At 35.1% G+C, this 15509-nt stretch overlaps 1 protein-coding gene across 9 annotated transcripts in view; it reads right to left on the bottom strand.

Annotated features, from left to right (window-relative positions):
* Positions 1-15509, bottom strand: part of Herc4 (HECT and RLD domain containing E3 ubiquitin protein ligase 4) — a 109950-nt gene that overhangs the window by 22866 nt on the left and 71575 nt on the right. For 7 of the 9 annotated variants that reach the window (XR_776713.2, XM_010605555.3, XM_010605552.2 and 4 more), the window contains 5 exons: positions 14150-14269; positions 5430-5453; positions 3208-3306; positions 1272-1439; positions 874-1017 (listed from right to left, as the gene is read on the bottom strand). Coding sequence is in view for 8 of the 9 variants with exons in the window: in XM_010605555.3 (XP_010603857.1) it covers positions 874-1017; positions 1272-1439; positions 3208-3306; positions 5430-5453; positions 14150-14269 (555 nt within the window). In the remaining variant the exon portion in view is untranslated. The remainder of the gene's footprint in view (positions 1-873; positions 1018-1271; positions 1440-3207; positions 3307-5429; positions 5454-14149; positions 14270-15509) is intronic. The other 2 variants (XM_033766559.1, XM_010605564.2) reach the window with 1 other exon arrangement.

The raw sequence follows: 15509 nt of genomic DNA, 5'->3' as shown, positions 1-15509 counted from the left end.
AACGAAATGAAGCGTACACAATGCTTTTAGTGCTGTTTCTGGAGCACACAGTAAAGGCTCATATTCAAAGTAAAATGGGCATTTTGGGCTAGAGCTTGTACTGAGTACAAGCAAAGCTCTGAGTTCAATTTCAAGCACCAAAACAAGCGAGTACCATCTTTTGTAGTCGTGGAAAGAGGTCCTGCTATATCCCCAGACTAGTGTCAAGCTTATGGGTTTCAAGTGATGCCTCGGCCTCAGTCTCTGGATAGTTGGGATACAGGAAGCACACCATGCTCCATGTTTCACACATTGTAATTCAGGGTTTGAACACTTCCACATGAGGAATTGCTTCTCAAGAATTCCTAAGTTGAAATAGAGAAGCACAGGGCTTAACCTATTCTAGGTTATTTACACTGCCATTGGCAGTCCAGGAATGTGCCTTTCTACACAAAATTTTTTCTTTACGATATAAATACTCCACAGACACATTTCTGTGGGAAGGTGTTGGCCTACAGACTATAGTTTACTGACCTCATACCTAAATAATGAGGCATCAATGATCTCTATTGATAATTTAATTCTTCATAGAGGAAAAGTTAACCTAGCAATTATTTAATTCCTAAACTGAAACAGCAGAAGGAAAAGTCAACATCACTTTTGAGCTAACTGTCCCTTATTTATTATGTTAATTTGAAATGTATGGTAAAGCGGTAGAATGTTTTGGAAATTCCAAGTCTAAAATTTTGTAATTTTTCACATTACAATAAAGCAGATCTTTGAATAAAAAGCATTTTTTAATTCCAGTAGTAACTCTGAGAAAAAATTTTCTGAGTTGACTGGTACACATAAAGGCTTATACAAAGAAGGAAGTTGGACAGGTGGACATTTTACCTTGTCAGAAAACCAAATGAGCCTGGAATCTTCATAATATCTAAACATGCCATATTTAGGATCCAATAATTCCCTCATGATGAGCAAGAAAAATTCTTTGCGAACCCCACCTGCATCAACAGCATCTTCTCCAACAAATATAACCTAAAATAGCATAATGCAAACATTGAATACTACAAAAAAAGAAAGTAAAAAGTCCAAAGACCCTATTAAAGCTATTTATTACTAATTAATGCTCAGCAATTTATAATTTTAATATTTTATATATTAAACACACATTTATGTAATATATTTTATATAATTTTATTTCTTCAGTATCAAAGATATACTAGAAACAAATAAGAAAACTTGGTTTCTAAATAAAGGGTCCAATTATCTAAAAGAAAATGTCAAATTACCTTGAGTGGTTTTTTGTAATCTATGTTCTTTGTTTTTCTAAGGACTTCCATTGCATCTCCTACAATATTTTCTCTACGCACCACTAGAATTAAGCAGGGATTCACAGATTCAATCACTGGGAGAAAAAGAGAGGAGACATTCTGTCTGTGGGCCTGGTCAATAGCCATCTAGAAAATAAAAGATTAAAGTTTTAATAGTAATGTTACAAAGACTCATCAGAGGTATGCTACAAATTTCAGAGATTATTTCTGCACTACCAAATTCAAATGGCATCTAGCACAGTTTTTCTTTGCAGGGGATGTTGAGGCAGGGTCTTGCTATGTCATTCAAGCTGGCCTTGAACTCACTATGTAGCCCAGGCTGGTCTCAACTTGCAGCAATCCTCCTGCCTCAGCCTCACAAGTGCTAGGATTACAGGCATGCACAGTATCTTACTGTGCTAAGTCAAGTGTTTAGCACAGTATCTTACCTAGTATAGTGTAAGAACTTAGAAAACAAGACCATAAAGAGTACTCTTTCAATTTTTTTGTGTTAATTATAACAACATTGTTAAGGTAAATAAACACAGAACTATAGTAATACTGATAAATCTGAGCACTGTCATTTCCTATAAATAAATAAATAAATAAATAAAATAGGGATGATGAGTGAGAAGGAAAAGAAAACAGCATAATACAAACCTTTACAGAGAAAAAGGAACAATCTGGCTAACGAATATATTACAAAAATTCATTAGTAGAGTGAACACCATACGTGTTTTTACCATTTAAAGCATGCCCCCCCACAAGGCTTTGCCTGTGTTTTTATTCTAAAAATGAAACACCATATTAAAATCACAAATCACTAACATCATTTTAATAAAGACTTAAAAAGCTGGGTTACTAGTTGTTAGTATAGAGAATCTTACAAAAATATTTATTTCTTCTGATTAAAATGGAAATAAACACATTCCCCCAAATTCTCTGTAGTTTTTATTGTTAAGTCATCTGGAAGGATTTCAAACACCAAATACATTTATCTGAACTAATGAAAAAAGTCAAAATTCGGGAGTTTTAAATTTTTCAATGCACTTTTAGGATATTCAATGTTCAAGATCTCCTTCCATCCTTTCCTTAGAATTTTGCTGATAGTCAGAATTCTGTATTTGATAAAAGCAGCAACACCTTTTCTATTTTCAAGATCAAATTATAAATCTACTTTAACCCTTCAAAGTTATAGTGAGAATAAAAATTTTCTTTATTTGTGTGTGTGTGTGTGGTACCGGGGATCAGACTTTGGTCCCTGTGCTTGCAAAGCAGGCAGTGGAACCAATGAGCTAAATCCCTGGCCCTGTGAGAGAAAAAATACATTTTCATTATGAATGAAAAAATGTTCAACACTTAAAAAAGGGGAAAGTAGGGAGAAAGGAAGGGGATGAGAGAGGAATACAAGATAATGACCAACTTCAGAAAAATATCATTACTGAAACTTTAAGGAAATCTCATATCCTCTTCTTAACAAGTGATCAAATGCTTCATAGTTTAACACCATCTCACCTCTAGTAACTTTCATCTTTTGGCAAGTATACAAACAGGGCACACAGAATGAAGCAAGATTTTGAAACAACCTAATATTTTACCAAGTAAACTAGTAAAACTGTTTATAAAGATTACACATTTATAAAGGCAAAGACGCTTATTTAAAGACATAAAATGGTTAAAGGTTAAATCATTCTACTTCCACTGTACCCCTTTTTGTGAGCGACACCCAGAAGCATATACACATCATAGAGCAGTCTCACAGTTACTCGCTGTACTTAGTAAATGACAGCCCATGCTATCATGATGTCCTCAGATTAATGAGTATAAGCAACTCTCAAATACTTATTTTTTAAAACTTCACAAAAACAATTTAAAAAACAGTCTCAAATCAGGTTAGTATCATACAGTATTTTACCTGCATCTGTAAAACTGCATCCGTTTGTAACAAAGTAGTTTTTGCTTGGGCATCAAATACAAATGGGTATGTACAAATTGTAACAGGGATATCTGCCAACTGGGAATAGAAAATTAATTTATTAGTAAGAGCTGATTTGTGATATATTTATTGTGGGTGTTGTCATTTCTTATAAAGATGATTACATTCTTGGCGTCTTCATTTGGTAGTTCAGGAATTATATATAAAACATGTTGCTTATTTCTGAATATAGAATTTTTTGTCATTATCGAGTTTATTGGTACTTTTAAAGTATACAGTACAGTTACATCCATTATTGGGGTGAATACATAATTTTTATTGATAATTAGATGAGGCATTGGAATAAGCCCAATTTCTAATTTTAGGAGGGAACCATATACTTGAGAGTCTATAAAATTATAAATGGCAAGTATTTTTTTCTTAGCACATATTAACTCCCAAGTTATATTCTATAATTTGGGGTGCCTATGTTAAACAGAAAATCCAGTTCTTAAAGGCTAGGTCTATACTGGCAAGTGAGGCCATTGGTAATAAATCTATTCCTCCATTTAACAGGTACTTGAGTGACATTTGGGTGCCAAAACTGTGAGTGCAACAATCTATTGTATTTAACATTCAAAATAAGCAGTAAAAATACAAAGACTTAAGAATCGCCAGTCACACATTTTTGTAGTTAGTGAATGACTATTCACATCTACATAGGATGAAAATATCTACCCCAAAACTCAGTATTTTTGTATGTCCCTAGGACAGAGAGCTACTCCAATGTAGCATTCCTATGTGAAAAAATAACTGCTTCTTTTTAAAGTGATTACAAAGTCCTTTATAATGTCAATCTGTATTTCTATACATCACTATGCATCACTTAGCCTTTGTTTTGCCCTACACTGAAGCATATGTGGTTTAAATATTAAGTTCTGAACATGTTTTCCCTAAATTCTTTTTCTTTTCTACAGTAAGTATTCTCAACATTTTTTTTTTTCTGGTACCAGAGATTGAACTCAGGATTTTGCACTTGCCAGTCAGAGTGGCACCTCTGAGCTACATCCCTGGCCCTTTTATTTATTATTATTATTTTCTTTTTTGGTATTGGGAATCGAACTCAGGACCTTGCGCTTGCCAGGCAGGCACTGCACTGCTGGGCTACATCCCCAGCCCAGTATTCTCAAATTTTCTAGTCATTCTGAAAATAATATGGTCTCCAGCTCTTCTCCATCCTAATTGCTTTGTTTTCAACTACTTCAAGTTGGTTTTTCTTTAACCAGGGCCACCAAAAATAACCTGAAAATGTTGAACAACTATCAGCTCTGTTGTCAATATGTTAAGGTTTTAATATGCTTAATTATAGGCACCTTACAGTAAACTGCCACACACTTTCATGTGTCACTAGCTACTGATCATACAAAGTCATTTTGTTTCTTTGAAACTTAAAAAGATTTACATATTTGTAAAGTTCAAAAATGTAATGTTTTCTTTTCTTCTGTACAGTGAGGATCAAACCTAGGACCACAAGCATGTTAGACAAGCATTCTACCATAGCCCTATGTCTTAATTTAAAGCTACCTCAAAATGTTTCATTGCTTCTAGTCCTTGGAGGGAGTGGCTAACAAAAAGCTAAGCAAAATAAGACAAAAATCTAACATCTGTAACAGATAAAAGAATATAAGATTTCCAAGCTTTAAAGGGGTGGTCTATGGTTACTGACTACTTACACAACAGTACTAGAACTTTATTAATAAACATGAGACAAAAAAAGATGGATCATACTAAAACTTTAATTCTGTTCCTGTTTTAAAAATCAACAATCAGTTTAAATATAAAGATCATTTTGCTTATCTAATATGGTCCTTGCTCAAGCATTTGTCAAATGAAAGGTTGCTTTTTGATATTCTAAGGTTACATTACATTTTAAATTAGACGACAAGGAGAACAAACTATTTTAAAGTAAATCGTCTTGAAAAACATAATACAGGTATAATGTTAACTAAAACAGTTCTAATTTTCTTCAAAATATTCTTCTGAAATGTTACACGGGTAATTTCTATGGGTACACACACACACACACACACACACACACACTTGTTTCCACTCTTAATCTCTCTAAAAAAAAAAACCACACAAAAGGGAAATCTTTGACTTTTCTCACATTGGAAAAAAGATTTATCTTATTCTGAACATGAATGTTACTATATTATACTTACCTCAGTTAATCCATGGCTGACATCCTAAAACAGCAGTGCAGAGTGCAATAATGAGGAAAGAGCAATATTAGTGTTCAAATTTCACTGTTATCTATTCAAAGTAGCATTCCATATATTTTGCTACACCTGAATACTGAATTAAAGAGGTATAAAAATACATCTATACAACAAAACTTACCCTTCCCACAGGCATCTTTTATGCCTATAAATGTTAACACTTTGTTTCAGGTACCTTGCAATCATAAAATTACGTTTTGGCCATAAGTGGTCTCATCAACTAAATATCAGCATTTGCAAAATTTAGGTAAAATAGAAAAACTAATCCTAAACCTGAAGTGATCTTGAAAAACTTGACTCAGTTTCTTTACCTAAAATGGAGAAAATACCTAAGTTTATAAGACTTAGGCAGCCGTGACAAAGTCCAAAGTATTTAGTATTTTGAAATGCTGTATGAACACAAAATGAGGATAAAGAAGTCAAACTATTTTTATTTAACAGAAATAACCAGTAATACACAAGAACTTAATATTAAATGACAGGGCACAGAGATTGGTAAGTAGTAAGGAGAAGAAAAAGGTATATTTATGCAGTAAATAATGGCAATTATTATTATTATTTGGGGGGGTACTTGAGATTGAACTCATGATCTTGTGCTTATGTGGCAGGCACTGGTGCCACTGAGCTAAATCCCCTGCCCAATAATGGCAAGTATAATGAAATCCTATCACTTCACTTAAGAGGAAAGTATACTTTTTTCTTCTTCTGGGAGACAGGGTTTCATTCTATAGTTCAGGCTGGTCTTGAACTCACATCATAGTCCAGGCTGGCCCCAAACTCACAGCAATTCTCCTGGCTCAGCCTCCTGAGTGCTGAGATTGTAGGTCTGTGCTACCATGCCTGCTGAGGAAGTGTGTTTTCTGGCAGAACTCTTCCATACATACTCAGGTTTACATTCATGTAAAATAAACATGTTACTAAATTTGTGGCTAACACTTCATGCAGTGAATTAATCTTATTCAAAGAAAGGGCAGTATTCCTGACAAATGGAAGGAAGAGAAACACAAGCAAAACATGTCTTTGGAAATCCTGTTCTGGGAAAGAAAATTATTGGTAAAAGCTTCATTCAGGGCTGGGGACATAGCTCAATGGAAGAACACTTGCCAAACATGCCTGGGTTTAGTCCCCAGAATAGGAGACAAGAGGAGGGGGAAGTATAAAAAATAGTTTCAAAAAATTCTGCATACCAAGCTATTACTAAATAAATGAACATAAAATGTCTTTTACAGCAGGCTGCAGGGGCTAATGCCTATAATTTCAGTTACTTTGGAAGCTAAGGCAGAATCTCAAGTTTGCGGCCAGCCTGGGCAATTTAGCAAGACCCTGCCTCAAAATAAAAAGAGCCTGGGGATGGAATTCAGTGTAAAGGCCGTGGGTTCAATCCCCAGTGCTAAATAAATATATAAATAGCTGTTTAGATTATAATTTAATTGGAAGACAATTTTAAAGGAATATTTAAAGTCCTTTAATAGTATCTCATGGGGCTTTAGAAAAACTTTAAAAGGAATTTTTAGGTTTACAGCAAAATTGAAAAGGTAGAGAAACTCCCCATGTAGCCTCTGAGCCTACATATGTATAGCTTCTTGCATTATCAGCATCTCTCTTGTAGAACATTTAAAAAGTGCTATGACTATTTAAAAAGTTTGGTGAGCAAAGAAATACCTATCAATATTCATCTATGGCCTACTTGATAACTAGACTAGATACTAAGAGTTTATATTATGGGAGATGGACTTACACACATAATGAAACATTAATATATATGCGCTATCATCACCCACTAAGGGAAGTTGAGAATCAATGTCAGAATTTACGTAACTAAGCAATGCTATAGCAAGCATGACTTGATTACATCAAAAAATTGCAGACTGGAAGGAAAATAAAAATAATGGGGGTCGGGGATTTAGCTTAGTGGCACCAAGCCTGCTTTGAAAGCACAAGGTCCTGAGTTTGATCCCCAGTACCGGGAAGGAAAAAAAATAGAAAAAGAATGGGACATGTGAAAACGTGAGATGTGAGACTATTAGACATCAAGTAAAATTACTTATCTCTTAGAGAGGCACAAGATTAAGATCATTATTAAAAATTTCAATTTGAGGATTAAGGACTGCAGAGAAAGGCTCCAAAAACAAAACGTTTTAAAAACTATGCTTAAAAAACAGGAATGAGCCAGTGTGTTAGTTCACACCTATAATCTCATGATTCACCTGTCATCCCAGTACTCAGTACTCAAGAGGCTGAGGCAGGAGACTGAAGTTCAAGGTCATTCTGGGCTACACTGTAAGACCCTGTCTAAAGGAAGGGAAGGAGGAAAGAGGGAAGAGAGCGACAAAAGGGAGAGAGGGGAAAAAGACATAGAAAGAAATGAAGAGAGAAGGGCCAGGGATTTAGCTCAGTGGTTCCGCTGCATGTTTTGCAAACACAAGGTCCTGAGTTCGATCCCTGGTACAAAAAGAGAGAGAGAGAGAGAGAGAGAGAGAGAGAGAGAGAGAGAGAGAGAGAGAGAAAGGGAAGTAAAGGAACAAGGGAGAAAAAAAGGGGGGGTAGAGAAGGAAACAAAGGGAGGAGAAGAGAAAAAGAAAAAAGAAACAGGAAGTAGGAATGAACTCTAAGAAATAGGGTTGCAAGGTACTTCAAATTTAATTCACCAAAGTAGTATCTCCAAGAGGAAAACAAAGTGATGAGCAGGGTAGAGACAGCACAACAAAAAATGTCAGTTAAAGGTGTATGGCTAAATATTCAACATACCTCTCACTGTGTGAATCACACACACGTACCACATGCACCTGCTGGCATGTTTTTTAGAGAAAGGGATACCTAACCTCAGTTATTCAAAGTTCTAGAAGCTGAAGTGACAAAGGCCTGAGGGAGATGTTCAAAAGTCAGAATTTCATGATCTAGTCAGGCTCTGTTAACTGCTTAACCGCTTACCCGGCACGTCTCTTGGGCAGCATGTTTGCCGGACTCTCCTGAGCATCGTTTGGGCAGGTGTCATTTCAACCAGTCAATCCTTGTATACTGAGTACATATGATAAAACTGCCATTTCTATATTTCTTGTTATCTTATAAAAACTTACAAAAATCTACTTTTGGTCATCCTGTTTTTAAATGACTGGACTGGTTAAGTGGTTAATGGTATTGTAACACCAACAGTCAATGATTCCAGTTTTGGCAGACAAAACAGATGTAGTATCTTTTTATGTTTTAGTGTCACCTTATTACTATGGCAAAATATTGAACCACTGTTGGTATCATCTTAATTTAATAAAAGCCTAACAGTATTACTCTGAGAAGGTTTAAAGAAGGGATAATGAAAGTTATTTAAGTAATTTAATTATAGGATAGTTCTGCAGCTAATGGAAATGAAAAATACATAAATGTAATTTTTTTTTCTTCCTGGTACCAGGGATCAAACTCGGGACCTTGCACTTGCAAGGCAGGTGGTGGAACCACTGGGCTAAATCCCTGACCTCTACACAAATGTAATTTGGTAATCTAAGGCATAAGGAAAGAAAATGACGAACATTTTTGGGGGTACCTCAGGACCTGGCACCTGCAAGGCAAGACAGGCAAAGCGCCACTGAGCTAAATCCCTAGCCCTACAAACTTTTTTTGAGACAGGGTCTCACTATGTAGTTCAGGCTTGCTCTGTGCTCACTATGTATCCCAGGCCGGCCTCGAGCTCATGGTGATCCTCTTGCCTCAGCCTCCTGAGTGCTGGGATCACAGGTGAGTGCCACCACACCCAGGACAACCTTTTTAAAAAGCAAGGATTAACTTTTTTGAGAAATACTAGAACTGCAAGGCAGTGTATAGCTGTACTTTAGTCAACATCCTTATTTTGTTAAATGAGTGAGGAAGAAACTCAATCCAGTGAAGTTACTACTGGTATAACTTCCCAAAGCTGGTCTACCTGCCATCATATCAGGTAATGGCTCTATCCATTTTGCTAATGACCATGTCATGCTGCTAGTGCAACAACTGTCCACAGGTAACACAACAATTTAATTTTACAGGAAAAACAAAGTGCTGATTTAGAATACAACATTCTCACCTATTTATCACATTATTTGAACTAGTACTCATTTGCATCTGACATATGTCTCATATAGGCAGGTATAAGCAGTTCTTTTTTAAAAAAACACCCCCCCATACCAGGGATCAAACTCAGGACTTTGTGCTTATGAGGCAGGCACAGCACCACTGAGCTAAATCCCCAGCCTTAAAACAACACATGCATTTTTTTAAAAAAAATCACTAAACTTGAATTTCATTGTATTCAAATGACAGACCCAATATTGACCTTTCTAGACTTTATTCCAAATTAGTGCATTTTTACTAGATATATATTGACGACATACATGTATAGTAACTGAAAGTATAAAAAGGAAAGAAAAATAGTGAACAGTTTGGGAGCAACGTTATTTGTATATAAACAGTTTCAGAGCAAAGTTAAAGGAGGGTAGGGCAATGGTCAAATAAGAACAGTGCCAAGAAGTCTACAACATTTTGAGTGCCATGTTGGTTTCAAATTTTGAAATCTGAAATTAGGGACACTCAACCTGTATAAGGAAGCCAAGAACTTCACAGAGTTAGTTATTAAGATTTAGGAATAAAAAGTATATTTTTGATGGAATCTTAAAATCCTTGACTGAAAAAGTAATGGAGAAAAAGTGCTAAAGATTATGCCATAAAGACAAACTATGTTCTTATTGTATTCAGCACAAGGTAAAACTTTCTCTTTATATATGTATATTAAATTTATGACTTTTTTTGGTACCAGGGATTGAACTCGGGACCTTCTACTTGTGAAGCAGGTGGCAGAACTACTGAGCTAAATCCCTGGCCCCAAATTTATGACTTTTAAAAATATATATTATATACAACATGTTATGAGATACATATAGATAGGAAAATGATCTTTATTGAAACATTTCTTATAATTCACAGTAATTGTATTCTATCAAATAATATTTTAAACTTTCATACTGAAGCAATAAAATTATTTCAAGATAACTTGGTCAATAATGGTATACATAAAATACTACATGTGCGTTTAAATACATGTACATACATCTGTATCACCACAAACTAATACGTGAGTTTTCTTACAGTAGAGTCTTTAAAAGTTCAACCCAGAATTCAAACTACTAACACAAATATGAGCCTCATTTAAAAAAGCCTCTGGGGGAAAAACGTCTTTCAGAGTTCTGTGTAAATGTGAACGTTTGTTCAACTCTCTCAAAAAAAGTTCTGTGAGGTCAAATGTTAATTTAAAATTAGGATTTGTAGAAAAACCTTTAAGGTAGGTTGTTAGCTCTCTATTCCCAAAGGTAGATTAGATTCTAGATTTTGATTTCTAAAATGTGACATTAAATGCAACTTGTGTGCTACAGAAAAAAGCTCCCAGTGCCACAATCATCTATTCAAAAGCACATGGTTTAGTTTAAAGAGTAGTAACAGAGGGAAATTCTGAAATAATCATGTAACAGATCTGAGAGAATTAGAGGCACAGAAGAAAAACCAGTAATGAAGACAGTCCGCAACTACCTCACGCTAATTAAAAAACACTAATAGTGAAACCAGCTCCTTAATGGAAATCAATTTGATATTACCACTGCTATGTACTTAAACAAGGTTAGATGGTACAACTACCAAATTTAAAGGCAAATATTCAAACCATAACTTTTCCACATGGCACAAATTTTTTGCTAACTACAGAGAAATCTTATTAGAATTTTTAAACTTTGTCAGAATACATGTTGTTTATGACTTACATAATTGATACAAGCTCTAGTGAAAAGACTGCTGACATAATTCACAGTATTCTACACTTGCAGATTCCTGGAGGATCTATGAGGGCTCTTGGATAATTTTAAATTTAGTGTTTTTATATCAATAACAAAAATTAATCTTCAAAAATCTAAAATTAGGATAATCCATTTATAATTCCAGTAATGCCATGAAGCTCAATGCCATGAAGCTCCAAGGCCTGCAATGGTTCTGACTGTAACACTACACTGTCACCAAACAGGATTTCTGTAACTGTGTAAAACTTCAACCTTAAAAGACGTATACAATGAAAGGCCAATCAAGAATATCTTATCTCATTCTAAAAGCAAATGTCTCATTATGGTGCAGACAGAGAAAGGCAATAAGGAAAGAGAGCCATCAGACATCAAAACAAAGGCTACTGCCAAAGTCACATCCTGTGCCAAGGAAGTCAGTAATAATAATCACTGCTGACTTAATTATATGCCAGGAACTACCTTAAGCACTCTGAATGGATCAAATCAATTCATCTCACTAATTATACAATGTACGATTTACAGAAAATGAAATCTCACATAAATTAACATCCCCAAGTACATAAAGTTGAACAAATGTTTCAGTGAATTTGAACCTAGGCATGCTTATGTCAAACTGCTTCTTTAGCATATTTAGGTTATGATCTGGGATTCCTAACCATTAGAAGATAATCATCCTGCACAATGAATTAACTTGATTTTAAAATTTGTAGTGTTATGTAATTATTTGTTTTTTATGTATATTTATATAAAGATAATCATAAAAAAATATATGTGAACACTGGTCTTACATCATCTTTCTTTAAAAAGGCTCTATATTACCATTCCAGTTTCAAAACAAAACAAAACACTACTCAAAGACTCTAGCTAATGTGTCAGTAACAGCTATTATTCCCAATGATCATTAAATCCCCTTTACATTTCAACAAGTCTCTATTATGTCCTATACAATGCAAATTTGCTATGTTCAAAGAATATATGAGCCCAAGGTGTGAGTTTAGTTGACAAGAGCTTAAAAACTCAAAAATAGGCTATTTCTTCTGCCCTCATAGGTGCTATGAACAGAGTTTAAGATTTGCCTAGGTCACAGGTACAGTTCAAATAGAGAAGGAAAGGGGAACACTCAAAACTTCCCTGAGGTCAATTGTTGACGCTGGCTATCAGTCCCCCTTTTTGTTCCTCTTCAAGACAAAACTTCAGGAAATATTTCTTGTTGTTGTTGACCCTACTTCTTAATCTCCAACCTTCTCTAGCAACACTCCAACCCAGTAACATGTCGTTATCAAGATTGCCAATACCCTGCATATAACCAATTTCTTGCTCCATTCTATGGTTTTATTCTCTTCAGCAGCATTCAATACAGGCTCTCTTTCACTTTTTTTGGTGTTGTTTTGATAAGGACTGAATGCAAATACTCTAGCACAGAGCTAACATCCCCAACCCTTTTAATTTTACTTTGAGATAAGGTCTTGCTGTCGCCCAGGCTGACTGAACTTGTGATCCTCCTGCCTTAGACTCTTGTAGTGACTACAGACGTGTGCAACCATGCCTGGCTCAGACAAGTATTTTCTGATTAAATCTCAAAAATCAGTCGTAGGCTGGGATGTAGCGCAGTGGCACCGCGCCTGCCTCCTAAGCAGAAGGTCCTGAGTTTGATCCCCAGTACCAGGAAACAAAAACCAGTCTTCACAACATTCCCTAATTTTTATTTGTTCTATAGTATATATTATTCAGGTAATTTCTCCTTTGATTCAAGTCAACCTTGCCCACTACATGTAAGTCCCATGAGAACAAAACTCTAACATGTCTGGTTCCCCACCGCACTTCTAATCCAAAATCAGTTCAAGTATTTCTTGAACGAGCAAATTAAGAGACCTACATCTATAGAAAGGCTATAAGCCTCAACCTAGTTGCTCAGGAATTCTGGAGAAAATTCAGTCTCTCCTAGTCGAGACCCAAGTTTGCCCCTAGGGAAGGAAGTATGTTCTAGAAGTGACCGTGCTTTCTAGAGAACAAAATATACACTAACAAACTACTGTTCAAAACTCTGAGTTTTTTAGTCCCTACTAGACATATTCAAGACAACATCAGAGCTGCTGGTGAATAAACTGACTGTGTGACTATCCACAAGGAGCTTATAGCTGGTGCTTACCAAGCAATAAAAGGTTACTATCGAACAATCAAAGGACAAACATTAAATTACCTACTTTGGGGGTAGAAAAGTTGGCCTCAAGTATACAATGGCTAGCAATCAAGAGTATTAAACCTAATGATCTTTTATCTAGCTGTTTCCTCATCTCTACATTAAAACTGTATATGCTTAACTGAAGTTTTCTAAGATGACGCTACTGTTAATGAAATATTACATGTTTTATTAAGGAGCCACATGCAAGAAGTACATACATATGTGAATTTAAATAAACCACTGGAAAAAAAAGTAAACAACACAGAAAAAGGAAAATGAAAAATACAATCAGTAGTCCCAGGTTTTCTTTTAGTTTTGAAGCAATGAGCCCACAATAATAACACGTTCTCTACAGGTTTATTATCAGGGAACTCAGCATTTACAACATTAGGGAAATAAAGAGCAAACTTCACGAAAAACTAAGAGTTGAAAATCAGTATCACCTTTGCATTTTTCTTTAAAAATGTGTTACACCTCTGGTTTGGCTTTGTCAGGAGAGTAAAATGTTTGATTATAAAAACAGCTACTCCTTTGCAACGTTGTTTTTCTTTAAAAATTAAGTAATGAATAAAAGCACTGGAAAAAACTTAGTGTTTCAAAAACACTTGTTTCCTCCATTTTAGGACAAATGACACATAAAAATTAAACTATAAAAGGAATAGGAAACATACCATTCCGTAGGCCTGTTGTTGGACCCAGTTGATATAATCATTCCTTATGTCTATCAATTCTTGAACTTCATGTATATAAAATTTATCATACTGTATAATCTGTCCTGTTTTCTCATTTACCTAAAAAAGTATAATTAATAAATGTAATCAGAGACTGTACCTAAGACAGACTGAAAAATGTTTAAGTAGAAAATAATTACCAAGTGCTTACTATATGCAAAATCCTAGTTAAGTGCAACAGGAGACACAAAGATTTATAAGATGTGATACCTGCATTCAAAACCCAAAATCTAGTAGAAAAGAAAGATATAATTGACTTTATAACCACAGTACAATGAGAAGTGTATAATTCATGTGTATATATTATAAACCAGAGACTCTAAGGACTTCAAGTTGACAATGAGCCCTAAACAACAATAAGAACAGCTAAAGCTTATTGAATGTTATTATTTATCTGACATCTGAGTAGACTAAACTTTAAAAGGTGGCATCTGAAAAGGATGTGAAAAATGATATAGATTATCACTCCAGAGGTTACATTTAATTACAAAAGGAAAAGGTGTAGGGAAAATGGGAAGGGTAGAGGAAGGAGAATAAGGGAAAAGAAAAAAATGTGAGAAAATGAAACAATGGAATTAAAGTGTTTGTAAATGGGGAGGGGAGGAGGGGGTGAGGGGAGGTCAGGGACAAGGGGAAAAAATGAGAACCAAGATCTGTCATGTAAAGGTACAAGGTCCCAGTAATGAATGTAACTGTACTGTATTCCTAGAATGTACCAATAAAATCAATTAAAAAAAAAACAAAAGGAAAAACAAAGCTCTACAATGGAGAAGACTACCTTAGCCAGTGATTGTATTAATCATCACTATTACCGGGACAGTGAAATAAATTCCTGCTGATATAAGAGAAGGTATACACATCATTCATGAACAACAACAACAAAGATTTAACCTGAATCTAATCAAGTCTTGTGATCTAAATTGTTTATAGGAAATACAAACAAGTTAAATATCACATGGAGGAAACAACCAGAGGAATCTTGAATGTAGGACTTACACCACCAGCCAAGACCCTTCAAAAAGGATATCGCTTTAAATTAAAAGAGACCAGAGGAATTCTGGTGCTACATGTGGTAGGATACCTTGTATTAAGAGTAATCCTCCTGACAGTAACAACCATAAACTTTATTTTCTAGGCAGGGTCTGGCTATGTAGTTCAGGCTGGCCTCAAACTCACTGCAATCATTCTGCCTCAGTCTCCCCAGTGCTGGGATCACAGGCATGTCCCACCACGCCCAGCAACAATTACAAACTTTAAAGCAATGTAATAAAGCAACTGTTTAAAAACACTGGGAAATCAA

The sequence above is a fragment of the Fukomys damarensis genome, unplaced genomic scaffold (genome assembly GCF_012274545.1).
Source record: "Fukomys damarensis isolate Sample0158 unplaced genomic scaffold, DMR_v1.0_HiC HiC_scaffold_20, whole genome shotgun sequence".
Classification (NCBI taxonomy): Eukaryota; Metazoa; Chordata; class Mammalia; order Rodentia; family Bathyergidae; genus Fukomys; species Fukomys damarensis.
This window is presented reverse-complemented; position numbering and strand designations above follow the sequence as displayed.